The sequence below is a fragment of the Gymnogyps californianus genome, chromosome 28 (genome assembly GCF_018139145.2).
Source record: "Gymnogyps californianus isolate 813 chromosome 28, ASM1813914v2, whole genome shotgun sequence".
Lineage (NCBI taxonomy): Eukaryota > Metazoa > Chordata > Aves > Accipitriformes > Cathartidae > Gymnogyps > Gymnogyps californianus.
Window position 1 is genome coordinate 2999194 of NC_059498.1, and position 25580 is coordinate 3024773.

The following is a 25580-nucleotide window of genomic DNA, read 5'->3' on the forward strand; positions in this document are numbered from 1 at the left end:
GCCCCCTTACCTTACTCCCTGGGTGCTCTCAGGGCCCTGGGCAGAGTCATTGGGTGCTGGCACCCAGGGCCAGCAGCCGGCAACCCCCGGGACGTGCCGGGGTCCCTCCACACCGGCTGAGCCTGTGTCCAGGGCGGTCTGTGTGGGGACACTGTGCGCTCCAGGGCTGACACCCTGGATCCGATGTCAGTGCCCGCGGCGGCGTTGCGGGGCCGCAGTGCCACCCACCGGCTCCAGGCAAAACACCCCCCCCTTCTCCCGGACACCCCTTTGCCCGAGGGGAGGACAAGGGACCGTCAGGACAGGGTGGGCGATGGGGATGCCAGGCTGCTGTGGCACCCCGGGGCCACGCTGGAGGGGAGATGGGGAAAACCTGGCTCTGCTCTGCCTAGGCTCAGCTACCCCAAAGATGTGGCTGTAGGGCACGGTCCACGCTAGAGATGCAGCAAACCCTTTTGAAAACCTTTCCTGCAGACGGAAGGCGATGCACAGGCGCCGCGGCGGTGGCACATCAGCCCTCCTGCACCCGTGGTGGGCTCCTACCTTTGCAGGCTCTGCCACGCACCATGGAGGCCATGGGGTTGAAGCCCAGCAAACCCCAGCGGGTCATTTGGGGTGCAGGTTTAGCACCCAGAAAGGCCCATTTGCAGCTGAAAATACACACAAAACCCAGTGCTTTTCAAAGCTTTATGGCAACGGTGACATTCCCACCGAGCATCCCCAGCCCTGGTGCAATCTGCTGCTGCCGTCTGCCTCACATCCCTGCCGAAACAGCATCTTCCTCGCTAATGATGGAGATGTTTATTCACCTGCGGGTTCTTCGCAGCCGCAGGCAGGCATTTATTTGACAGCTGCCATGCTCCTCTGGAGGTTTCCCGGCTGGCGACACAGGATGTTGCTGGCCCAGGGGGTTGCTTAATGGAACATCTTCCATCTCACCTCAAATCAAGTCTGGGGCTCTGTTTCCCTCTCAACGCCTCTTCGTGAGACCAGATGGGATCTCTGGAGATCCTGCAGTCTGGAAAGAGGCCAACAAGTAGGTCTTATTTAAGGAAGGACATGTGGCTACATGGAGAAATTACGACCCAGGAAGTGTGAGAAGCTGTGCCGAGATCGGGTGGCTCGGGTCTCGGGAACATGGTGCGGCCGGGAGAGGCCAGGAGGATTCGGGAAAGGGCATTCGAGGCCTCTCTTGCTCCTGGAGACAGCGTTTGCCAAGGCAGGAGCATAGTCCAGAGAGGGCGAAGGATGCTAGTGGGGGTGAACGGGGCCAGGCTGCAGTGTGGTGGTGGCAGCTCTGACCCAGAGGGGACACGGCACCCCAGCACTTCTGGGACAGCCCGTGATGCACCCATCTTGCACTCTTCCTCATCTTCCTCCTCCATCTCCTCTCCATGGCCATGCCCAGTGCCTGGCTGCTTCACCAGGCAGAGAAAAAGCAGATATTTCTCCCCCAGGGAATATTTCCAGGCATTACAGATATTGGCAGGGTTTCTACCCTCTAGCAAGCCTGGTACAAAGTTATCTGGGTTTGTAGAGCAAACCAAACCTCTGAAAAGTGATGCTGGATTTCAGAACAAGATTTTATTGGCAAAAACCTCGCTAGTCCCAGGCAAACAAGTCCCCAGTAAAGACGAGTGAGTCCCACTGCTTGCAAACCATCCCGTCCCTCACCTGGGAGAGGTGCAGAGCCCATACGAGCTGGCAGGGCAAGGATGACGGACCGTCTTCCCCGGCACCGAGCGCAGCTGAAGCAACAGGCACGGGAGAAAGGGAAACATTTTGGAAAGCAGGGGAGGATCTGAGTCATGAGACCATCGGGAGTCTGGCATAGAGAGCTGTCAGTTTTTGTCTGTCTTTGTATTTGCTTCTCCCACCCCCAGAAGGGCTCCTGGGGGCTGTGTCTAGGCATCTTCCCATAAGGGAAACGGTTTTGTAAACCAAAGAAGGAGGAGAAAAAAACCCTCAGTGTTGGGGCCACTTCAGTTTTCATTCCAGTGCCAAATGACAAATGCCAGATGTCCTTTGTGAAATGATATTTGTGTTTCCTACCCAGTCCTGGGGCAGAAAAGGTGGAGAAGCTCTCTTCCCTTTGCCTAAAACACTGACCAAACCACGAAGGGAGCTTTGGGCAGATGAGAGACCATCATGGATCCACGAAGGCTGCCAGCACCCGGGCAGGCAGAGCCTTTCCCCATGGCTGTTCACATCACCCTCTGAGGATGCCAGACCTAGAACCTACAAAATCCTTTTTATTGTGTTTCTGGGACTGCAGCTGTGGAGCTGCACCACCACCACCATCCTCGGGGAAGTATTTCCTCCCAAACGCTGTCCTCGTCACGCTGTGAAGTCTTGGGTCGCCAGGTTGAAGACGTTGCTCTCCATGGACGACTGCCACTTGCCCCAGTTCCTCTTGATCTCAGCCTGGACCTGAACCGACATCACGGACTGGTGCTGGCACCCAGGGACACCCACCAGCACCCGCCGGAGGGGCAGGAGCTGCACTCCGGGCTCAACAAGGGATTTGGGGTGCGAGAGGGTGGGGACCCCCATGCGTGTCTGCATGCCCGTGTGTGCACACATGCATGGTTGTGTGCATGCAGTGCTCATTGGGGTGCACCCTTGGGGGTGTCTGTGTGCCCACGTGTGTGGCTGTGGTGCCCAGGGAGTTGGTGTTGGGGGACACGCTCACCTCTCCATTCAGGAAGCAGTACAGCAGAGCCACCAGGAACCCCTGAAAAGGACAGAAAGAGCAAATTTCACCCGAGGAAAGGGGCTGGACCTCTCTGTGCTCATCTGCTGCCTGCATGTAGTATCCTCCCACACCTCTTACCCCATCCCACGGGCAACAGAGGTATGGGATCAGTGCAAGTTGTTCACCGGACCACAACCCTCGTGCTTTGTCCCTGGTGTTTGAGGGGTGCCTGGGACATAGTCCTCTCCCAAAAGAGTGCAAAGCCCCAGCGGCACATCCCAGGGTCTCCTAGTGTGACCTTGGGATGGGACAGGATGGGTACATGGGGATTTTGCCTACCCATCTCCCCCAGAATGTACCTGGTAGGAGCCGAGGACCAGCTCGAAGTACAGCCGGGCGTCCACACCAATGTGCTCGGGGAAGAGTGCAAACACCACGTAGTGTACCCCAAAGAGAGGGATGAGGAGCAGCGTGGACTTGGTCAGCCTCCTGCGGAGAGTGGTGGCATGAGCGGGGGCCTGGGTGCAGACGGTGGTCCTGCTGCCCTGTGAGACAAGCCCTTCCCAAGAGCTTGGTCTTAACCCAAAATAGGTTTTCCATGAAAAGCAGGTCTTGGAGGCTCCAAGGATGGTCCTCCTCTGTGCTCCTCCAGGGAAGGATCCCTGCTGCCCTGGGTCCCCCCAGAAACCAGGGTAAGGGGAGCTCCCCCTTGCCCTTACATGTACTGCTGCTTGTAGTTTTTGCTGATGTCCGGGGACCGGATCTTCTGCGCTAACATCCTGGTGACATTGAGGAAGATGAGGAAGTTCACCTGCCACGGGAAGCCGTGTTCCAGGCTCTGCACAGACCCCTGGTTGGGTCCCCCTGTCCGTGAGGGATCCCCAGCTCTGGGGCCAGGATGCTCGGGGGACATACTCACAAATATGGCCAGGAGGATGGGAGCCTTGATCACCCACCAGTAGACACTGGTGTAGTCGTCCCAGCAGCTATGGGAGAGGAGAAATGGCTCTGACACCCACTTGCACCCTCTCAGCCCAGGTCTTGCCCCGCCACCCCCCCCAGCCTCCTGCCCCATTTGCACAGCACCTCTTGCAACGGGGCCCTGCCATAGCAAGGGAGTCTTTGGGCCCCACCAGAAGATAGAAATAGCATCAAAATAAAGTGCTGCCCCACTTCTCCCCTCCTAAGCCTCCCATGCAAGGGGTTTGTCCCCTGGGATGTGCATGGGGCACATGTGGCCGAGCTGGCCTGGAGAAAGACGAGGGGTGGCTGCTCTTACCCGTGGTTGTCGTACTGCAGCCTGGTGACCACCCACACGCAGACTGTAAGCATGGGGACACCTGCAAGGAGAGGACCCAGGCAGGGATGCGGAGTCACCCCGGGTCTCCGGGGAGCCCCCGTACCTCCCCTCCATCCCTTGTCCCCAAAAACCCATGCCTGGGTCAGGTCTGGGGCTCTGGAGGTGGCAGGAAGGTGACAGCCTTTCCCCCTTCTCCAGGTTTTAAAAGGAGCTGGTGCCCACTGATGGTGATGCCCTGTCTGTGCGTCACCTCCTGGCCACCCTCCTGCCCCCTGTATGCTCTTACACCTAACCTGGGCACCCAGGACGGGCGTTTCCAGCCCCAGATGGATGTGGGGAGAAGGAAGGGGCTGTGTCTGTCCCGTCCTGATGACGTTCAGGAAGGGTCGGCAGCAGATGCTGCGAAGGCTCTTTGGTCGGTGTTAGCAAGCGTTTTCCCCTTTGAGTGACTTTGCACACATGCCACGAGGGCAAGGATCAGGCCATGCTGCCCAGCCAGCTCCGGGGGCTGGCAGGAGCTGGTGGGTGCCCCTCCGAGCACCAGGCCATGCGGAGAGATGCTGGGGCGAGGGGACGTGCCGAGAGCAGCCACGGGGAGCACTGTGCCTGCGGACCTTTGGCCAGGCAGATCTCAGAGCAGCAAGTCCAGGCAATCCCTGAAAGCTCTGCCGACCCCCGGTCTGTGTCAATGGGACCTCGCTGGAGGGGGGTTGATGTGCCGGGGGGCCCCACACTCACCCCAGCCGATGAGGATGTACCACCAGATGTACCTCTTGTCGGAGGTGAAGGTGAGCAGCAGCAGGGTCTGCAGGTACATGCCCTCCACCAGCAGCCAGTAGAAGTTGGCCAGGACCGAGTACTGGAAGAAGGCGATGGCTGCTTTGCAGTTCACCTGTGAGGATGAGGAGGGGGAAAGGCTCAGCAGCGCTGGCTGGCATCAGACCCTGTCCTAGGGGCACAGGGGATGGTCCACCTCCCTGGCCATCCACTTGAGGAGACCTGTGATGGTCTTTCAGCGCAGCCCCAGGGATGCTGCACCGGTCCCGCACATCACCTGCAGCATTTTCTGCTCTGCCTGCGCAGCACAGGCAGATGACCGCAGGCTGTTATTGTAGGACCTTTAGAAACCTGTGTCTGCTGGCGTCCACAGTGTTGTATCTGGGCTGCACGCAAGGGTTTCTGTTTCTATTGACAACCCCAAATCTGTGCATCCAGCGGTGCAAGGTCTGTTTGCTTGTACATGGTGCTGCTGGGGTTGTGCAGAGCTTTAGCCCTACTGGGAGACTCTCTCTGAGACCAGGGAGAGCTCTGAGGGCAGAACATGTTCTCTGCAGGCAGGGCCCATGCAGAGATGCTGTCATGAACCTCCTGAAGTCCACCCAAGCCAGCCTTTCCTCCCCAGGTTCACAGCCTCTCTCTCTCTCTCCTCTTTGCAGTGCTAAATCCGCTGCAAACGCAGCTAGACCCCTCCAGATCAGCACGTGGTGCCCGCTCCTGCACCACGCCGGGGTTCAGCACCTTACCGTTGACATCGTGCAGTGGTCGACGGACTCATCCGAGAAGAGGATGGCGTCCTTGATGAACACGGCAGCCCCGCGCAGTATGAAGGAGGTGAAGAAGTGGATGTGGATGGAGTTCCTGGTGCAATGCAGCTTCCTGTGGGAGGAAGAGATGCGCTGTGCCCAGGGAAGAGCAGGGAGAGCAGATGGGCAGAGAAGCTTCTCCTTCGGGAGCCGCTTCCCTGGGTGGACCCCAGTCCAGGGGACCGTGTGTTGGTGATGGTCAAGCATGAAGCCCTGGAGGAGGTTTTCCCGCTCTGAAATCATAAAGGACAGGGTTGTGCTGTTGCTCAAAGCTGCTGCCCGGGGACGAGGTGTGCTGGGGAACATCCTCTGGCCACCTGCAGAGAGCATCCTTCTGCAGCACAGCGAGTTCTGCGAAAACAAAGCTTGAAAGGGCAACCTGAGGGTTTAAAGTCTGTGTGTCAGCAGGAAAGGACCATGCTGCAGTTCATCTCATGCCTCCCTGGTTATCTGTGTTGGCAGGGATGGAGTCTGGCTCCTCTGGGAGGGGATTTACCCTGCTCATGATTTACCCTGCTTTCCTCCAGCTGCAGTCCACAGAGCAGCCAGTGCCAAGCCCTACCTGAAGCAGGAGAAGATGCCGATGGCCAAGAACAGGGCTGCCAGGGACGTGGAGTAGCCGCAGGTGTAAAGCACCTTCATGGTGACAAAATAGCCTTTCTGGAAGGGAAAGCACCAGCGGAGTGAGGCAGCATGGTCTGGGAGGTGCTGGTCTGCGATGGGCAGGGAAGTGGCAGGGTGATGCCCCAGCCCTTGCCCAGGTTGGGCTTGTGCCCAGCCAAGCTCAGATCCCTCCAGGCAGCCCAGCAACAAGGATGAGGTCAACGAGATATCCCCGAGAGCATCTTCAAGTTTCATTGCCCAACAGCATGGGTCAACGTGGGGTAGGGTGATGCTAGGGAGGGTGCCCCATGGCCCCCGGGGGACCCACTTGCCTTGGCCTCGGTGTCATTATTGCTGCCAATGGCCTCCAGCTCGCAGGCGTTGTAGTAGGGAGGGCTGGGGAAGCTCCATCCCGACGCAGTGCAGTTCCTCTGGATCAGCGCTGCAGCAAAAGAAGGGACCTCATGAGAGCCACGGGCATCGCCTCTGCATCGGCACCCCCAAAATGTCCAGCCTGGGGATGGCACCCTGCTCTCTGGGATGGTGCCCAAATCCCAGCATCATCATCCCGGCTGCGACAGCAGCATGGTACCTGAATGGCCTGGCTGCCCCATCCCGCCCATCCAGATCACATCTCTGCCCTCCGGGGCTGTGCCTGGAGGTGCCGGGACATCTCAGGGCAGGATGTGAAAGCAAGCATGAATCCCTACAGTGGGAGGGAATTAAAGCTAAAAGGAGGCTTTCTCTTCCTGTGAGGGCTTCATCAAGCCTCTCCTGAGCTGTTTCTGCCCAAAAGCAAGCATTTACCAACCCTCCATCGCCTTTTCAATTACACCCAGCCGAGGAAGCGCCTGGATGCCGTGGGGGCCGGTTGGGCGCTCTCCTTCACACTCCGCTGCCTCCATGATGGATGAAGGCAGTGGCTCCCCCAGCAGCAGCACCCGGCCCGGGAGAGCGCCCGGTCTTGAAATAATCATGATCGTTTTTCATCTGTGTGGCTTGGAGTGGTACTGAGCAGGTCAGGAGCATTAGGCTGGTGTGCGGATGGGGAAAGGAGGGCACCGAGCAGCTAGGAGACTGTCCTGGTGTCACCCAGTCGGACGATGACATCCCCAAGTGCTCTACCCACAGGGGATGCTTGGTCCTGGGTGATGAAAGGGTTTGGGGACTTTCCTGGCATGGCAGCACCCTGCATCTCTGCTTTTGCCCGTCCCCTGCTTGGGTTGCAATATATGCCAAGCTTTTGGATGGGGCAGGAGCTGTGGGACCAGAAGGGAAGGGCTGGGGTGGCACAAGGATCCCAGGCAGGCAGGGGTGGGCGCAGCTCAGCCCTCGGTCCCAGGGGATGAGTGGTCTGGGCCGGATTCAGAGCACTGCACCTTTGGACTTCTTGAAGACATGGAGGATGTCGGGGCAGGCGACAGCTCGGGACTGGCCGATGGGCACGGCTGACCAGCAGCTCACTCCATCCCACTCGGTCAGGCAGCCTGGGGAGGGACGGGACAGTTAGTGCCGCCGGGAAGGGGACGTGCCGGGGGGACACACACAGCCCCCCGGTTCCCAGGCACAGCCCACAGCAGGCACGGCTGCACGGATGTAACGGGAGAGCGGAGAGCGGCCAGCCGTCACCCGATCTACAGGGCCATGCCGTACCCCCTCAGGAATTAGGAGCATCCTGGCTCCAGTTCTGGGAACGACCTCCCCCAGTGCTGAGATCTCCTTTTAGCCCCGTGGCAAGACGGGACCTGGTATTTCCTGGGGCTACGTCAGACCCAGATCTCCTGTGGGGAAACGCCAGGGGACAAGGGTGTGGGAAAGGCTGGGACTTTCCTGGTGGCATCTAAAACAATGCAGGTTTATGCTGGATTTCTGCACCCAGCAGCCGTGGTGGCCCGGCTCGGGACGTCTCTCCAGCCCGAAGGAGGAGGAGAGGAGAAAGCACCGCAAGACTTGCTGGAGAACAGCTAGCTTAAACTAGCTTGGTTCTCTCTCTAGCACTAAGTTCGTCTTTAAATGACTCTCCAATTGCCTTGGAAATGAGCACGGCCGAGCAGACGCGAGGTCTTGAAGAATTAGCACTGCAGCACACTGGGATGAGACACAGACATCGCACTTCCAGGACAGCTCTCCTCCTTGCACATTTACATTATTAACCTTGTAGATATACATTATTAACCTGAAGCCACATCTATTCCCAGCCAGGGAATGTGCACTCAGACAAGTCTAATTAGTTTTCTCTGATTTCAGCAAAGCGGTCTGTAGGTATCTAGCCAGGCTTGGAGGGATTTGCAGGGCTGTCATTACAACACCACGGTACGTCTTAATTTTTGCTCTGGAGGATAGGTGAACCGAGCACAGCTATGGGAACGTGGCTGAGAGCGGTTGCTTTCATTTCTTGGGGTCTGAGCAAAACATCTGGTTGTGTCTGTACGGTAGAGCCATCCCGCTGTATATAAATGCATCTCTCGCTGTATGAACGAGCTCTTCCAGGACAGTGAGTGCTGTGGGACCACTTGGCTGGGAGACAGAGGAGCAGCCCATGGCACAGGGATCGAGCTGGGATTCATGCAGCTCTACAGTGCAATCCCAGGGAATAACATCATCCCTCCATTCGGATGGGGAGAAAAGGTTTAAGTCCCCCTTCCCACTCTGTTTCCCTCTCCCAGGCTGCTGCAGCATCTAAAAAAACCCCCGTTTCCTAGAGGTGTGCAAAATGGGGACAACCCTCCCATGGAGAAGAGGTGATGGAGGCAACTTCTGGGGGGACAGAGCAAAAAAAACATGAGCAAAGGAACTGGCAACGTGCCTCATTGCCCACCTTGCAGGCAGGAGCTGTGCCTTCAGTGTCCCCGCATTGTTGGTCCCCAGGGGCCACCACATCCTCATGCTGTCCCCTCTCCCTGGGCTCCCAGCCGGTGTAGCCCGGTAGCCCGAGGTGTTTGGTTTGGATTGACCCAAAGCAACCTGCTTTATTCCAATTTTCCCAGCGGAGGGCTGAAATATCCCCAAGATCCACATTATCCTCGTGACGTTCTCCTTGACGTGGCCAAAAAAAGCATTTTTTCCCTCAAAATGCAGTTTGATGGGAAGTTCCTGCTCAGCATTTCTACTGGTTAATTATACGCAGACCCGCCAGGGCTGCCTCCCTATTTCTTGCTGCTCTAACTGGTATCTGGAGACCTCCAAAAGCGATCATTTGAGCCTCACCAGCAGGTTATTTCTTCCCGGCTATTTCAGAGCAGTAAATGCTGTGAGCACCGGAGCAGACTTTGAAGGGAAAGCGCTGCAAACACGATCTCTAACCAATTTTAGGGCCCCACGGTGGGTTCCCCAGCAGGATGTTGAAGCCTGAGGTCCCTGTCCTGTTCCTTCATGCTATATTGCCACCATGTCCAGGGCATCTGAGCCTTCCCCCTCATCGTCACGTCATGCCACGCACTCCGCAGGACCCTCCCCACGCTGGCCCAAGCAAGTAAAGGGGAAGGGATGAATTCAGTTCAGGGGGGCAGCGGAGGCGGCAGTCAAGCAGGAAACCTGGGATTAAATACTGATTTTAATTATGCGTTCATGCTTCTTGGTTATTTTCCTACAGTGAGATTCCTTCCCCCTGGCTGGCATGATCTGGGCTGCAAAATGGACCTTTTCCAATCAGCTCGGCTTTTCTCTGCTAGGCTGGATGATACGTTATATCTCTGCACAGTTACTTAAGCAATTATGCACCTTAACATGCATTTATTGAGATGCTTCATTTTTACATTTGTACTAGATGAAACCCATTGAACGACACTTTTCTTATTCACGAGGTGATAATTTTTACCCAGAATTTGAGCCAAGCTGCTTTTGGATGGAAATCGAAATGCAATTAAAAAAAAAATGTACAAAAGCGGCACTTTAAAACTGTTTTTCAATTAGTTAATTGGTTTAAAAGTCCAGGATGTGTCAAAACTAAGATGCTCAAAACAGGTTTAGCATTAAAACCAACTGAATTATGAAGGCAAGAAGGCATGAAGTGGTGACACGCACCGTGCGACACTCGTGCTGATGGCCAGGGCTCTGCATCGCCCGTGCCCGCAGCCCTGCCTGGCCCCGGAGCATCGGTGCAGGGAGGACGGGAGTGGGGCAGGAAGCTCTGCTTGGGGCATGGACCACACCGGCATTGCCATATGCCGTAAATCTGGGGGGACTCAGCCCCTGCGGTTGTTTGCATCCCTCAGCCCGGCCGTACCTCCTGCCTGCAATCTCAGCCCCCCTCTCTCCCTGCAGCAGCATTTTTCGGGGCTCTCCAAAGATGCTCCTTAGCCTTTGCCTCAGCGCTGCTCTCCATTTTCCTGAAAATACCTGCTTTTCTGCATCCATGTGCGCTCTGCAACCCCCCTACCATGGATCATCCTCCAAAGACCCCCTTAGCAAATCCTCCCCCTCCTCCCGAGGGAGATGAGCCCCGTGCACGGCAGACGGCTCGCACTCACCTTGCTGCCCGGGGGGCCCGGGGGGGGCTGGTGTTTGGCTTTCACTCCTGATAATCTCCAGACATTCAGCTTCTTGCTCTTGGAAATAGAGGATGACGGAGCAGTCAGGATGTGTCGCTCGCACCTTGGGAGGGGGGAAAGGGCAGACAGCAGGATGCCGGGCATTAGAAGACCTGAGCAGGCAGGGTACCAGCCAATATTCACTATTTCTGCTGCAGCCAGCCCCAGGAGAGCCTATCTATATAACTGTGCTTTTGGACCCTGACATTTCCTTAGCTTTCTACTGTTTGCCTTGTAAACACCATAAAGAACCACCACAATTATTTCTAATTCCCTCCAAAAGCGCATGATGCTTAAGGGCACTGCTCTGCTAAGACACAAGTGCCATGCAGAGGAGCTGAGCTTAAAGACGGAGGGGCCGACCCCATCAGGAGGGCAGAGGCGAGCACGTTCAAAGCCTGAGCAAGGAAACCATGTAATTAGAGATTTAAAAAACCACCTCTTTGGGCATGTCTAATCCTTCCCTTGCTGGCTGGGTTTTGCTCACATGGGTTTTCCTCACGTTCAGGCTGGTGTATTTTAATTGGAGGCATCGGCAACAGCCGTCGGAGCTCACCCTTCTCCTGTTGCCCAGCTCTTCGGGGAGATGCTGCAAAATGGGCACGCTGACCTCCTTAAGGCTTTTGGGTTTGCTAGCAGAAGTGCTGAAACACCAAGGAGTACACCCCGACCCCGCAGCTCCCCAAAATGCAAAGGATGCGGTGGCTCAGCGCCCTGGGATAGCGCTGCCTGGGAATCCCCGCTTTTGGGGTTTGCCCCCTTTGGCTTCCAGCCAGAGAGCCGGGAGATTGAGGCTGAACTGAGAGCAGGCCATGAATTTTGCATGCCCATCCCCAAGCATCCATGCCCATTCCCGTGCATTCATGCGCATTCCCATGCATCCATGCCCATAGGGGGGATGCAGTGGGGGCTGCAGCATCCAGACACAGGACATATCTGGGGCAGGTTTTTTGGGCCAAGACATGGGATTGGGTTGCTGATGGTTTTAGGTGTGTGGACAGAGATATAAAAGCTGCAGAAACAGAGGGATGAGGGTGGGCAAGTGGACCCAAGGACTGGAGGGAAGCGTGGGGCGTTAAAGCATTGCTTGGCTGAGCCCTGTCCTTCCCTGCCCTGTCCTGGCCACCATGCAGCCACTCCTCTGGGGTCCCTTCACCTCCCCCAGGAGATTTCGTTTCCTTTTCCTGCTGAACACAAGATTTACAAGGAAATTCCTGGCCTGCAAAATGCATTTTGGTGATGGCTGCTGGGCACAGCACTGAGAAAGCACACTACTTCATCGTAGTGATGAAGGACCTGGACCGGGCAGAGGTGCCACAGCCCCTTTTAGCTGCAAAGCTGATGGTTTTTATTACTTATGGCAACGCAGCCTGGCTGCTGGAGCACCGGAGTAATGTGCAGTGCTCCCTTGAGAGCTTGCTTCAGGGCAGGCAACTCCTTGCCATACCTCAGTTTCCCCATCTGGGAAGGGGCCTGAATCCATCAATCTCCTTATAAAGCCCTCAAAGCCTCCAGCGCTCCCCTGGCCCTGCTTGCTTCCCCTTCCCTTCCCTTCCCTTCCCTTCCCTTCCCTTCCCTTCCCTTCCCTTCCCTTCCCTTCCCTTCCCTTCCCTTCCCTTCCCTTCCCTTCCCTTCCCTTCCCTTCCCTTCCCTTCCCTTCCCTTCCCTTCCCTTCCCTTCCCTTCCCTTCCCTTCCCTTCCCTTCCCCTTTTTTCCCTTTTCTTTTTCTTTTTTTTCCCCTTTCTGTTTCCTTTCCTTTTCCCCCTTCCTTTTCCCCCCTTCCCTTTCTTTTCATTTTCTTTTCCTTTCCATTATTCAAAGCCTCCACGTTAGCTAAAGAACTTGTGGAGCGAAGCAGCACCGGGAGGAATCCCGAAGGCTTTGCAGAGAAACGTCAAGCTGAAACCCTCTCCTGCCAGAGCCCTCCACTCCCCGGCGTTTGCTGCCGAAGCAATCTGACAAGTTCAGGATGGGTTTGCCTGTGTGGCTGCCAGACACACCGTGCATCGCTCCGGCAGCACAATCGCTCCGTGTCCCCCCCATTTCAGCGGGGGCTTAGTGCCAGCCATCCCCATGGGTCTGCCCGGGGATGGGGAGCACCCCACGCATGGTCCTTGCCCCCTGCACCCTCCAGCCATCCCAACCTTCACGCCTGCGGATGCTCCCCCAGGTTCTTGAGGTTTGGGGTTCCTTTGAGGCGCGTAGGACGATGTGAGCAAAGCCCCCACCAGGACCCACGTGAGGACGGAGGGGACCGTCCCTGAGGCAGGGCAGAGCGAGGTCACCCTCCCTGGGGATGCCCTGGAGCAGCCCCTGGAGCTGAACCCTGTGGGAGCTTTGCCGGCTGCCCTGGTCGGACCCCGAGCGCTGTCCCAGCCCCGGGGAGCGCAGCGGGGGTCCCGGCATTGCCCACCTCCCTCCCTGCCCGTCCCTGCGCTGCATGTCAGGAAATCCTCCCCCAGAAGCTGCGACGAAAGCACCTGAGCGGGCGCAGCGGTGCCGGCAGCTCGCAGGGCTGCAGCTTGGCATCACCCCTGGGTCGGGCAGCACGAGGGATGGGGACAGGGATGGGGATGTGCTGGGGGAGACCTGACCCCTGACCAGGACTGCAGGCACGCTGCTCCCCAGGGCTGGCCGGACCCTGAAGTGGCTGTCACAGGCAGGGGACCACCGCGGTCACTGCCCACCCTCTCCCCGCCATGGTCCCGTCCTCCCCGGGGACACTTACCTGAAGCATCGGGAGTGCAAGCAGCAGGACCAGCAGCACACAGGTGCCGGGGGGCTGCCATGGGCCCCCCATAGCTGGAACCAACCCTGTGCCGCCCTGTCCACGGGTGTCCCGGCTCAGTCCCCGAGGGGCTGGGGACAGCCCAGCTCCTCCTGCATGGTCCTGCGGGTGGGGGGCCGCATCAGGACCCTGGCTCCAAAGGGCGACCCAGCACCCTCCTCCCCCTAACCCTGCTTCAGCTGCTCCTTCCCAGCCCTGTCCTGCTCCTGGCTCCCTCCAGGACCCTTTCCCGCAGCGGGTGCTCAGTCCCACTCGGGTGGCCCTGACCCGCTCCCCGTGCCCACCCAGCTCTGGCTGTCCCCCGCTGCCTTGCTGTCCCTGCCCAGTGCAGATGGGCTCCGTCTCTCTGCGAGACAATGTCACAGCTCCTGGATCTGGTAATATGGCAGGCTCCACCCTCCGCTCCCCCTCCCCACGCAGAGGGCTGGATACGAGGAGCAGCTCGGGGGGGGACAGACACCCCAGCCTGGCACTGCCCAGCCTGGCCACCGCCGGGCTGCCAGCACCCCCTGACCTGCTCCCGTCAGGGACCTGGGACCCCCGAGCTGGGCCCAGGGGGATGCGCAGGGGGGGGCACGGAGCCCTCTCGCTTGCTCCTTGGATGCTGCTGAGCTGGAAAACTGCTGGCTAAAGGCTGTGGGAAGTGGGGGTGCAGCCAGGATGGGGTGCAGGGGGCATGCCAAGGGTCACGCTGCTCCCCAGCTGGCTCCACGCGGGACCTGGGACTAGAGGAACGTAGAGAGCTCAAAGGAGATGTCGTGATGCTGGGATTGTGCACACACACGTGTACAAACACATGCCCTGACATGGGTGTGCATGCCTGGCCACATGCATGCACATGGGGTGGGGGCAGTGACGCTCCTTCAAGCCCTGCCTGCGCAGGAGGCTCTGCCGGCCCCAGCATGACAGGCAGCGCTGCCCATCCCCATCCCCAGCTGCGTCCTGCCTGCTCACCTCCTGCCTCTCCTGTCTGAGACACCCTAGACCCCCTTTCCAAAATGCACCCCCTGCCCAGAAAGGCCCAGGATGGGCACTGGGTGTCTGGCAGGCAGCACGCAGCTCTGCAAAATAACCTTAACTCTGCCCCAACCGAGGTTTTTGGTCTCGGCTGAGCTCATGATTTTGGTGGTTTGGTGCTACCAGGACACCGGGTGCTGCAACCTCGATACCAAACCAGAGCAGAGCAGAGGGGGTGCTGGTGGACTCCGGGAGCGGGAGCAACCCATGATGGACACACACCTCCCTGAGCACAAAACACCCAGCACAGCATCCCTCCCAGCCATGCCCAGGGATGGGGCTGCCCTCGGGGCCAGCTACGGACCCCCAGACCCTCACCTGGGGTCTTCTCCTTACATATATATATATAAAAATAAATACATATATAATTCTCCATGCTAGAAAGCCCCAGTCCCTTTAGCAAGGGGAACTTTGACCCAAACTTCACCATTTTAACGCTTTTAGTGATGAAGCAGAGAGGGCAGGAGGGGCGAAGGAAGGAGGAGGAAAGCCAGGAGCGCAAGGAAGGAGGCCGTGATAATCTCTTGGGATTAAAGATCCAGCCTTGCACCCCTGGGTCACCCCAAATCCTCCTCACCGAAACAACTCAGGGGTGGGCGATGGTGAAAGGAGGGACTGAAAACGGCCCCAAAGGCCCTTGCTGAAGGGTGGAGGGCTGGGGGGGCTGCACTGCACTTTGTACTGGGGTGAGTGGAGGGTGAACCATTTATGTTGCTAATTTTAGTAATCCTGCGTCATTACCATTTCTTAACGAGGCAGCAGATCACATTAGCTGCCCCTTCCATAACTTCTCATAATGAGATACGAAGCCAACGAATGAAGCGCTGCTGTTGCTCTGCCATTCAAAGACCTCAATAAGAACTGCTATGTAAATTAAATGCCCCTGAAAAAATGCAAATAAAAGAACTAGGTCCTTAATATTTAAAAGCACTTGTTTGACATTATTAGGAGTGACCGATGCTGCTCTCGGAGGCGCAAACTTGCAAAGGCTGAGCCCGCGGTTTTGTTGACACAAAAGGCTGCCGAGACCCGGCCAGACTCATTACCATCTAATAGTTTCCACTGAAATGCAAACACCCAATCTTAATCATTTAATTTTCCAACAGCATATAACCACGCAGTGGGAGGGTGCCTTATCAGATCCTGCTAAAACCAAATAAAACAATACCCGACGCAAATAACCCTGTGCCCGAGCCGGCTGCATCACCCCATGGGCAACGCAGGCAGCTCTGGCTGCTGCCGGCCGAGGTGGGGGGCAGAGGAACGGGGTGATGGGGGACGGGGTCTGGTTTGGGGGTGGCAGTGTCCCCACAAGGCCGGTTTATTTGGTGCCATCTGGTGCCAAACTGACTGGAGGGTCCCGTCCCCAGCTGGTCGCTGGAGGGGAGCAGCCCAGTTTCGGAGGTGGCCAGTCTGGTCCCTGCGGTGGGAAAGGCCCAATGAGGTTTGCAAAGCATTGCATCGCCGGAGGATGCGCTTTGCTCTTCCCTTCCCCACCAAGCACCCCGTTCGATGACGGGTGCGATGGGGAGCAGTGGGGACCGCTGCCCAACCACCTCTGCCTTCCCGAGCTGGTCCTGCCCTTCCTCCAGTGAGGATGAGCTGGGACAGACAATGGTGGCTTGACCTCCTGCCTGGCGCTGGGGGACCTGCCCAGCCCTGCTGGCGTTAGGGCAGTTGCTCTCTTCTGCAGCAGCAAGTGGAAAATAACTCGCTGCATTGCAAATCCTGGCCAGCCCGGGACCCTCCAGCCCCCTCTGGGCTCCCCACCAGGACCAGCATACAGGCATGCAATGGTGACAGTGATGGGGATGGTGGTGGCTGGCTGGAGGGGACGGGACGGGAGGATTTGCCTCAGGCACATCGCTTTGGTGTGGCAGCACAGGCATGCACGGCTGTGGGTGGCGGGGAACAGTGACCGTGGGGCTCCGTGTCGGTGCCGAAGCCCCGGGGAAGCTCCCCAGAGGCTGCCCTCCAGCCACGGGCGCTCCCATTAAGCCAACGCCAGCACTGGGATTGTTGCTGGTGTGTGTCAGTAATTACAAATGACTCAGCCGTTTCCAAAGCAAATGAAGTCACTCGCAGTAATCTTTTTGCAAGTGGCAAATGCTCATTTACCGAGGGCTGGAAATGACTAATTATGTCCATCCCACCTTGCAGCAAAGAAGCGGGGTGTCCCCAGCCCTCGCCAACAACCTCTTGCTTAATTTTAAGCTCTGTGGAAGGAAACAGTCTGCGAAGGGCGATTCAGAGTAAGAGGAGCCCACGGTGGCTGGATGATGGCTTGGGGAAGATGGGGCTCAAAGCGCCAGCACTGTGAGACCTCCTGGAAGGGGAAAGTGGTATTTTTTTTGTAATTAGCTTTCAAAATGAGATGCTTTCACCCACTCGTGCTCCTGGACCCACGGAGCATCCCTGAGAGGTGTGTGCCCGAGTGGCTGTGTGTGACAGTGTGATGCAGAGCACAGGGGACAGTGGCTGCCAAGCTGCCACTCCATATCCGGCGTTTGACTTTATGTGCAATGACAAACTGGTTTTTGGACTGGTTTTTTACACCCCTTAGGAGCCAGCAGTGATTATGGGGGGATGTATTGCCTCAGTCATGCTTACTTCATCTTCCACGAGGCTTAGGCAAGGTTGCTGCCTCCCGCCTCTGTTTCCTCATTTTGGGAATCTCTCTGGCTCCAGTTTGTCTCCGGGGAAGGGGGACGGCACAAGGGATGCGCTGTCACCTCGCTGCCCTCCCCGAGTTATCAGAGTGCAGCTCAGTGAGTCATTGCTGCCGGGCCATATCAGAGCACAGCTCATCTGGGCTTGACGCATCACCGTCCTGGTGTTCCCGGTCTGACGGCCGGCCATCGCGCTCCGGGTGCCCCTGCTCTGCTGCTCGGCTAATTTGCCAAAGCTTGTTCATGCTAAGCTTTCGTTGCTTGCATTGCAAGCAGAGACCTGTGCAGAGAAGGCATCGCATGCCTCCGAGGGGCTGGATCACGTTGTTCCTGCTCCCGATGCCTGGTGCAGCATCACGCCCTGCTCCCGGCTTGTGTTGTGGCATCTGCTTGCACCTACACGGTGCAGATGTTGGGTTCATGTCCAAGGTGGTGGCAGAGGGTGCCTGTCCCTCCTGGTCCCCAGGGGATTGACCCTGTTTCAGGACCACTGCCTTGGTCCTGACCATGGCCCAAAGCAAAGCTTCTGGTGGAGCCCACCCTCTGCCTAACCAGAGGATGGGGCTGAGGTCCTGGCCTTGGGTTTGATTTAGGGTAAAGATGTAGGTGAATGTTTCCAGAACAAGAAATCCCAGCCTTGCAGTAAGAGAGGGGCTCAAGAGCTTCCAAAGTGAGGGCTGCTAGTAAAATTATCTGCTGAGCATCTGCAGGGTGTCTCTTGGCACACATCTCAGTCCGGGGTTTGGGTTTGGCAAGGTGGCTCTTGCTGGGGACAGCGGGGTCCATCCCCACCAGAACTTTATAACCCTCTGATCCCTCCTGAGCCCTGGTTTTCTATGATGCACATGTGGATGGCTTATGTGCCATCACCAAGCATGCCAAGACGGGGAGCACAAACTGGTCCTGGGCTGTCACCTCTCCCCAGTGTAGGTGAGTTGGCTGATGGGGGTCCTCACCCCACCTCCTTGGTGCGAAGAGGTGGTATCTCCAGCTGGAGGGTCATTTCTACCTGTGAAAGGTGTCTCTGGGCAGTGTCCTGGGGACAGCACAGCCATGGCTGCCTCTCTCTGTCCCCATCCCATGTGCCTTGACGCTTGCATTTCCCTGTGCCCAGACCATGCTTTCCCGGCCAGCACTTATGATGCCACTCAGCATCCATCCATCCATCCATCCATCCATCCATCCATCCATCCATCCATCACCTGGCAGTCGATCCTCCCGCTCACCCACACGGCCATGAGTGCCCCTGCCCAAGGGGGCCTGGGCAGGGATTGCCCCCGCTCTGATATCTGCAGCCCTAATGGAATGACGCTGTGCTTTAAAGAAGATTGAGAGCCGGGCTGACATGCACGGGTGGGCGCGCGGTGCCTGCGTCTCCTGCTCCCTCTCTCCCACTCATGCTCAGACCTTCTCTCTGCATGACAGACATGCTGGGGGACATGCCCTGTCCTGCAACGCTGCACGAGATGCGTTGGGGCTGTGGGTCACGCTGGACCCACGCTTGGTTTGCGCTTGGTTTGGCTCAAGAAAACCTCCCTGGTTTTATGTGAACTCATGCTAAACACCCCCAAAATCCCAAATAACACCCCCAAAGGGGCTCAGGCTGCCATGGGGGGCCTGAGGACATTCAGAGCAGGTCCCCTGCTGCTCCTTGTTGTCCCACCGCTGGCAGAAGGTTTCCTTACGCTGCTCAGCCCTTCGCCCCGGCGCTTGAATCCTTCCTACAGATGAGAACAATATTAGCACCAGCAAGACTGATACCCAGGCTCTGTTCAGAGCAAGGCAGGCTCTGCCAGAAGCAGGGGGTAATCAGCACAGTAATTAAATGTGCAAATAATGGGAATTTGGGAGTTATAACAAAAGGCAGAGAAATGATCTGGAGGGGCTTGGAGAAATTAGGAACACAGAGCAAAATCTAATCAAGCAGAAAATAGCCTGACTGGAGCCAACGGCTGGGGGCTAAGGCAGCTGGCCTCGAAGCGCTCCTCCCCTGGCATCTGAGGGTGTCACCAGTGCCGTTTTGGGGCAGAACAAGAGCTTTTTGAGAGATCTGTTCCTGCTTGGTGAGCAGGGCTAGCTGCAGGCTGGGTTCCTGGGAAAAGTTCCCAGATCTGTGCTATTGGTGGACGGCAGATTTTGGATGTAATATTGATGGAAATAATCACCCAGAAGAGCAGCCTGGGGAAATGCAGCTGACAGAGGTGGAGGAAAGATACCTGAGGCCAGTGGGAAGTTGGGCTGTTTTGAGGGAGAAAGTGGTTTTTCATTGCAACGGGTTTGCTGGGGCTTAAATATTTTGTGCAGACGTACCGTTCCCAGCCGCAGTGTTTCCCTGAGATGAGCTCGGACACGCAGAGCTCTCTGGCCAGGGGGAGATAAACAGAAAACTTGAGCTGGTTTTGGTCTGCTGGACACAAATCCCCTTGTGAGCATCCTGGGAGGGACTTGTGGTAGGGGAGAGCAGCCGGCTGGAGCCAGGCTCTGGTGCAATCAACTCGTGCTCATGTAAGCCTTGCCTGGGTTTCCATGGGGGGATGCGGTGGCCGGTCATTGCACCCCTGGGGAAGTGGTCCACGAGGCTGGGAGCCAGACCCAGGGGACCCGGCGCTGTGCCACGGGTCCCAGACCTCAGGTGGCACCGGCAGGGCTGAGCGACGTCCCCGGCCACTGTGCTTTGGTTGTGCACAGGGGGATGTTGTCTCTGAGGACCCGCAAGGGGACATCCCATGGGGTGGAAGGACCTTTTCCCTCCACCAATGGAGACCCCAAACCTGTGGTGCACAGGCAGGGATGCCTCCATCGGACAGCAGGCACCGCAGAGCCTTCTAGATCCGATCCCAGCCTGACATCCAAAGCTATCCCAGACTCTCACCCAGACCCGTCTCCCAACGCTCCCTGCAAAAGCACCTCGCCAGGTTTGCTCTGACGTCCCGGAGCTCCCCCCAGGCGTGGGTGACACGGCTCAGCCCCACAGGGACACGCTGCAGGTCCTGGAGCTCCCCCCAGGCGCAGGGGACACGGCTCAGCCCCGCAGGGATACGCTGCAGGTCCTGGAGCTCCCCCCAGGCGCAGGGGACACGGCTCAGCCCCGCAGGGACACGCTGCAGGTCCTGGAGCTCCCCCCAGGCGCAGGGGACACGGCTCAGCCCCGCAGGGACACGCTGCAGGTCCTGGAGCTCCCCCCAGGCGCAGGGGACACGGCTCAGCCCCGCAGGGACACGCTGCAGCTGCCTCCCAGCCCCTCCAGGTGCCTTCCGCCAGCGCTTGCAAGGACCTTTCAATAAGTCCCAATCCAAGAGGCAGCGTGGCGAGGAGCGAGCCGCTCTGATGGGAAAGTGCATCCCGCCAGCCCCCGCCCCATCCTTGTTTTCCCATTTCCCGAGGAGATGAGCTGGCAGCAGGCTTGAAGACAACACAAGGCAACAGCCCCCCAACTGCAGATCTCATTGCTATGGGGTGTTGCAGCTGCGGAAAGCTCACCTGGGCTCAGCAAGGTGTATTCAGCAAAGAAAAGGCCGTTAAAGACAGGATCACCTCTGGCTTGGGATGTCTCAGAGCCCCAGATTGCCAAAGCCTGGGAGAAGGTAGCAGGGAACTCTCATCGCGTCTTTTCCCTCTTATCCCCCGGCTGAGCGACCTTTGCTCTGTCCCGGGGCGGCTGCCTTTGGGCTCAGTATCCCCAAATATCTTCCAGCTCAGAAATGCAGCCCCAGAGACTGGGAAACAGAGGCACCGAGAGCACGAGCCACGGGGCAGGAGCAGACATGTATCCCACCGGCCACGACAGATGGGACCTGCAGAGACCACAGGGTGCCGGGACCTGGGATTTTAGGAAAGCTCCCGAAGCCACAAGCTGTGAGATGCTGCCAGTGGGGCTGAGCAGCCCAGCACTGGGACCAGATCTCCCCTGTAACTGGGACCAGTAGCAGGGCTTGGAGAAATCTGCAGCCCCCTGCTCCCAGCTCACTTCCCTGTGGGGAAGGCTGTCCTGCAGGCTCAGAAATACCATCGGGGGGGCACAGGCCATCCCTGCCCCACAGCCTTTTGCAGTGGGGGGGTTATCCTGGGAATACACTGCAGGGAAAACCAGCCCAGGGACGCTCCTCCGGCGGCCAAACCTCCGGGGAGGGTTTGTTTAGCCCCAGCAGCTATAGCAACGAGCCCTGCTGCAGCTCTGCTCACCCCATCACTCGCGTGCCTGCCCGAGCCATGGAGGTGGGGGCAGCGGGGGACCCCCATGGGGTCTGGGGTGACACCCCAGCAGGGACCTACGTCATCCCGCACAGGGTAAGCCCTGGAGAGCAGTTCTGTGTCTGGATTTATGGGATAGTCAGGGCTCACGAGGGTAGGGTGGGGAAAATGGGATGAGGTGGGAGGAGAGAGGGGCTGGGGTTGGGGGTTTTGGGTGGGCACTGGGGTCTGGGGCAGCAAAGCTGCTCTTTGCAAAATGCCTCCCTGCTACCTTCAGACCCCGGGGCCCCAGGAAGGCCACTTCTGCACAGGGACATGTCCCCAGGGGTGGGGACTTGCCAGGCGTGCAATTCATCCAGGCTTGCAGGGCTGCTCCCCCGGGAAGATAAGGGTCAGTGCAAGCCACCCCCTCCTCCGAGGCTCTCATCCCTGCTCCCCCCGGGGCCAGCATTGCTTTCCTCCCTGCCACCAGCTCCTGTCCCCTCTTCTCCCCGGCTGCTGCACTAACAGGGCACTAAATTAAACCAAGAGTGGGAGATCCCTGGGGTTTTCCTTCCCCTCCTGCCTTTCAGCTCCGACCTGAGCGATCTCCCCATGGAGCCATGCCAGTGCCCCAGCAGCCAGTGATGATCCTCCAGCAGCTTCCCGGGACCGTGGCTGCCCTGGCCCCTGCCGCCGGACCCCCGCACGTCCGGGGAGGTGCGTGACGTTAGCCATCGTAGAGGTCAGCGTTAAAACCAGCTTAACTTCCTCCTCTTCTTTTTTTCCAGCCTTTTCAGGATGAGGGGCAGGCAGGGGGGCTGTGCCCACCCTCCGCAGCCTTGCAGGGCCGGCCACACCGTGCTTCGATGGCTGCTTTGCCCCACGGGATGCGATTTTTGGTGGTTTTACCAACCTTGGAGTCTGGGCTGGCTCTGGCCACACCAGGATGCTCCCAGGGAATGGTTTGGGGCTGTTTTTTGAAATCCACCTTTCTTTGTTCTACAAAACCCCATTTCACATGCGCGTAGGGAGCATCACCAGGGAAAGCCAGGGTGATACGGGCTCCCTGGCCATGCTAGGTGGGACCGGAGTGGGACACGTGCCAGCCCTAGAGCCTGTGGGACTTGCAAGCAGGAGCAAAGACCAACTGTCTATAGGGGCTTCACCCAACCTTGTGCAACCCAGGATCCAGCAATCCGGACTGGGGGAGCAGACAGCAGAGACATTGGGGCTTGTGGTCCCTGGGACATGCCACGGGCGAAACGGTGCAGCGTTGCAGGGAGGGGGGAAGGTTGAGCTGTCTTTAAAAATACACAGAGGAAAGGGCACGCTGAAAATTGGTGTGGAAAGAAAACGGAGACCCCAGCCCGGCCGCTCGCAGCCCTGTGGTGGGGGCTGGCTGCCTTTCCAGTGGGATGAGTGGGATCCATTGAGAGCTGCCAGCCCTTCGCGTGCTTTCTCCTCCTGGCTCAATGCCTGGCTGCTGGCCTGCTCCCTCCTTGCGGCTCGGGCTCCAGCCACCTCCTGGGCTGTAATGCTCCTCACTGGAGGGCCAGCTGCCTCATGGGTGCCCTGGGAGCCCATCCCTGCAGCTGCGAAAACATTTTGGCATCTGGCACATGGGGCACGGGGATGCCCAAACCCTTTTTTACCCAGGCTCCAGCTAAGAGGGGCTCACAGGTCTCGTGCACAACGCCAGAAGGATCTGAGAGGCAGCCCCTCTGGCAGGTGTACAGGCATTTTGCAGGGGAACTTCATGCCTGCGGCAAATGGAGATGTTTTAATAGGGATGCGGAGCCAGACACCACGCTTCCTCCGCAGCCGGATTGCTCTCAGCAGCCGCCCCTCGGCTTGGGCATGCAGTCAAGGGGACTGGGATGCTAACCTGCACATGCACGGCTGCTCTGGGTCCCAGCTCCTCTTGCAGAGCCAGGCAGGGGCTGAGGAGGCACCGAGCATCCCCAGCCTGCTCCTCTCCTGGACCCAGCTCCGGAGGTGCTTGCTCCTGGGAATGGAGATGGGATCAGCTCCCATGGTCCAGCCCCAGCTCCTGCCTCCTTAGGGGGTTTCTGAGCTCCCCCGTGCACGACGTGGTGCAAAGCAGAGCTGACCCTGGCGTGCTGCCCATGCGGTGCCACCCCGAGGACACCGGCTCTGCCGCCTGGTGCCAAGGCAGAGGCTTGCCAAGCCGCTGAGCGCTGCCAGGACTGGAGCAATTCTCCTCCAAATGGGTGGAAAGTCTGATGCCTCCAGCACCACTAATCACCTTTTGTGAGAAGCCTTCAGCAAGCCAGACCAGATGTTTAATCACATTTGCAAAGAAGAAAAGGCTGAAATATGGCTATTTTAAAGCTTTATCCAAGCAAAATAATTTTTAAATGCCACATGGGCCTTCCAAATTGGGGTGGGGGGAGTCTGGCTTAGCTCCCACTGCTTGGGCACAGGGACAAGCCTTGGTGCTGCCCCATCCCAGGCACTCATCCCCTGGCCGTGTTTCTCATGCCCTTGCTCTGATCTCTCTCTGACGCAGAGCCCCTTACTCTCTGGCAGATTTAATTGAGTTGATGATGATTCAAAACTCCCAAATGCACCAAGTGGTGATGAACAGCCTGGCTGTATCGGCACTGACGTCCTTTGGGTTTGGGCCATCCCCAGCTGCTGCCCAGGTAAGGGTCAGGGATGCTGGATGGGCAAAGGAACCATAGGACCAAAGAGGACCAAAGGACCAAAGAGGTGGGCAAAGGGACCTTTCCAGAGCTGCTCAGGAGAGCAGGATGACTGTGTCCCGCTTTGGCACAGCATGGGACCCCTCCAGGCGCAGAAGCTGGGTGGTCTCAGCCCGGCTCAGTCCAGGCTCTGCAGCCCCTTGGGGTTTTGGGGCTCTTTGTGCTGGTTTGACCCCCAGCTCTGCCAGCACAGATCACATCCAGGCTGCTCGGAAGCGATTTAGCCCAGCTGGGAAGAGCCAGGACGCTCCCTGCGTGCTGTGGCGCGGGCAGGGTGCAGCGCTGGGCTGCGGCGGCTGAGCAGCAAGGCTGAGCACTATTCATTAGGCAGGATGGCTCTGCAAGGGCTTTCATTTAAAAGTCCATCTCGAACCGAAATCATATTAAACATTTCATCTCCGTGGGGGGAAACAAATGCTGCTTTCTTGGCGGGGGCGAGAGCTGGGCTGCGGGCAGCTGCCTTGCTCGCTGCCAGCTGGCATCTCTAGGCATGCACCCTCCCATGCTGCCCGCCCAGTGCCCACCAGTTCACCATGCTGGCCAAGACCAGACCCTGCCTGTCGCATCTCAGCGGCCGGATCAAACGGGCTCTTCCCAGCAACATTTTGAGGTCCCGTGTCCCCAGCAGTCGGGTTCCCACGCTGGCTGACCGCGGGGCTTTGTGTGGGATCGAGCCCACCCAGCCAGACCCTGGGAGAGCCGTGCCGTGCCGGCGGCATCGCAGCTGAGCACAGCTCCGTGCGAACTCTCTCGCTGGTGCTTTGGGGAGCAGTGCCCCAGGGAGACGGCTGCCGAAAGGGGCCTGGCACAGCCCTGCCTTTTGTTCCTCCCCGCAGGTGATGGCGGTGCCTTTGGAGACCGGAGAGGAAGAGGAGGCTGTGGTTTTCCACCATCACTACGTCCCCTACCCGGGTCCTGCTCCTATCCTGGCGTGGCCGGTCCCGGCACAGGATCAGGGACCGGCGGCTGTGCGGTACCTGGGCACAGGCTCATTAGCCGAGGACGGGGAGGTGTGAGTAACGAGGGTGCTGCTTTGTGCCACCCAGCACGGGGCTGCGTGCGTGTCCTTGCGGTCCCTGGTGTAACAGGACTGCCAGCCCAAGCTGGGGCACAAGGGGCAACGCCAGGCTGGCACTTACTCCTGTCCTTGCTCCTCTCCAGCAGCGCAGTGCCCCCCCTCCACCCCCCAGCGCCACGGGGACCGTGGGAGCCAACGTCCCGCCGGCATCGGGTAAAGACACGTTCTCCCCATGTCCTTCAACGGGGGACATCTTGCCCTCAAGCATGCATCAACTGGGCAGCCCCTGGTCAAAGGCTGAGCCCTCCCCGCTCCCTCCATCCATTGGATCCCGGGGGGTGGCCCTTGCACATCCTCCAGGTCCCTTTTTCTCTCCGCAGAGTACTACGACGTGGTGGAGGAGAGGCTGTGAGCTCCGTGCTTCCCAAGATGGTTTCTCCTGCATGTCCCAGCCCTCGACCCCAGAAGATCCTGCAGGT

The 25580-nt window shown here is 58.3% G+C and overlaps 2 protein-coding genes across 2 annotated transcripts; one reads left to right on the forward strand and one right to left on the reverse strand.

Moving 5' to 3' along the window:
• Nucleotides 1-2337: 2337 nt before the first annotated feature.
• On the reverse strand, nucleotides 2338-13531 carry LOC127026549 (vasoactive intestinal polypeptide receptor 1-like). The gene is made up of 13 exons (XM_050911857.1): nucleotides 13439-13531; nucleotides 10651-10774; nucleotides 7561-7668; nucleotides 6514-6623; nucleotides 6141-6238; nucleotides 5519-5651; nucleotides 4734-4887; nucleotides 3975-4035; nucleotides 3615-3681; nucleotides 3415-3506; nucleotides 3055-3184; nucleotides 2693-2734; nucleotides 2338-2430 (listed from the first exon to the last, which is right to left on the reverse strand). The coding sequence occupies exons 1-13, from the start codon at nucleotides 13508-13510 to the stop codon at nucleotides 2338-2340; spliced, it is 1284 nt and encodes a 427-aa protein (XP_050767814.1). The 5' UTR covers nucleotides 13511-13531.
• A 7862-nt stretch (nucleotides 13532-21393) lies between these two features.
• On the forward strand, nucleotides 21394-25513 carry PRR29 (proline rich 29). The gene is made up of 6 exons (XM_050912061.1): nucleotides 21394-21471; nucleotides 21948-22074; nucleotides 23908-24023; nucleotides 24920-25095; nucleotides 25253-25314; nucleotides 25482-25513. Exons 1-6 carry the CDS (start codon nucleotides 21394-21396, stop codon nucleotides 25511-25513), a joined length of 591 nt encoding a protein of 196 aa, XP_050768018.1.
• Nucleotides 25514-25580: the final 67 nt, after the last annotated feature.

Bases quoted from the DNA above. Each gene is read 5' to 3' on its own strand.
- LOC127026549 (XM_050911857.1), bottom strand. From the start codon at position 13,510: ATGGGGGGCCCATGGCAGCCCCCCGGCACCTGTGTGCTGCTGGTCCTG. The intron at 4,888-5,518 runs GTAAGGTGCTGA...TCATCCTCACAG, and splicing joins ACCACTGCACGATGTCAACG to GTGAACTGCAAAGCAGCCAT. The intron at 3,507-3,614 runs GTGAGTATGTCC...TTCCCGTGGCAG, and splicing joins CCATCCTCCTGGCCATATTT to GTGAACTTCCTCATCTTCCT.
- PRR29 (XM_050912061.1), top strand. From the start codon at position 21,394: ATGGAGGTGGGGGCAGCGGGGGACCCCCATGGGGTCTGGGGTGACACC. The intron at 22,075-23,907 runs GTGCGTGACGTT...ACTCTCTGGCAG, and splicing joins ACCCCCGCACGTCCGGGGAG to ATTTAATTGAGTTGATGATG. The intron at 24,024-24,919 runs GTAAGGGTCAGG...TCCTCCCCGCAG, and splicing joins CATCCCCAGCTGCTGCCCAG to GTGATGGCGGTGCCTTTGGA.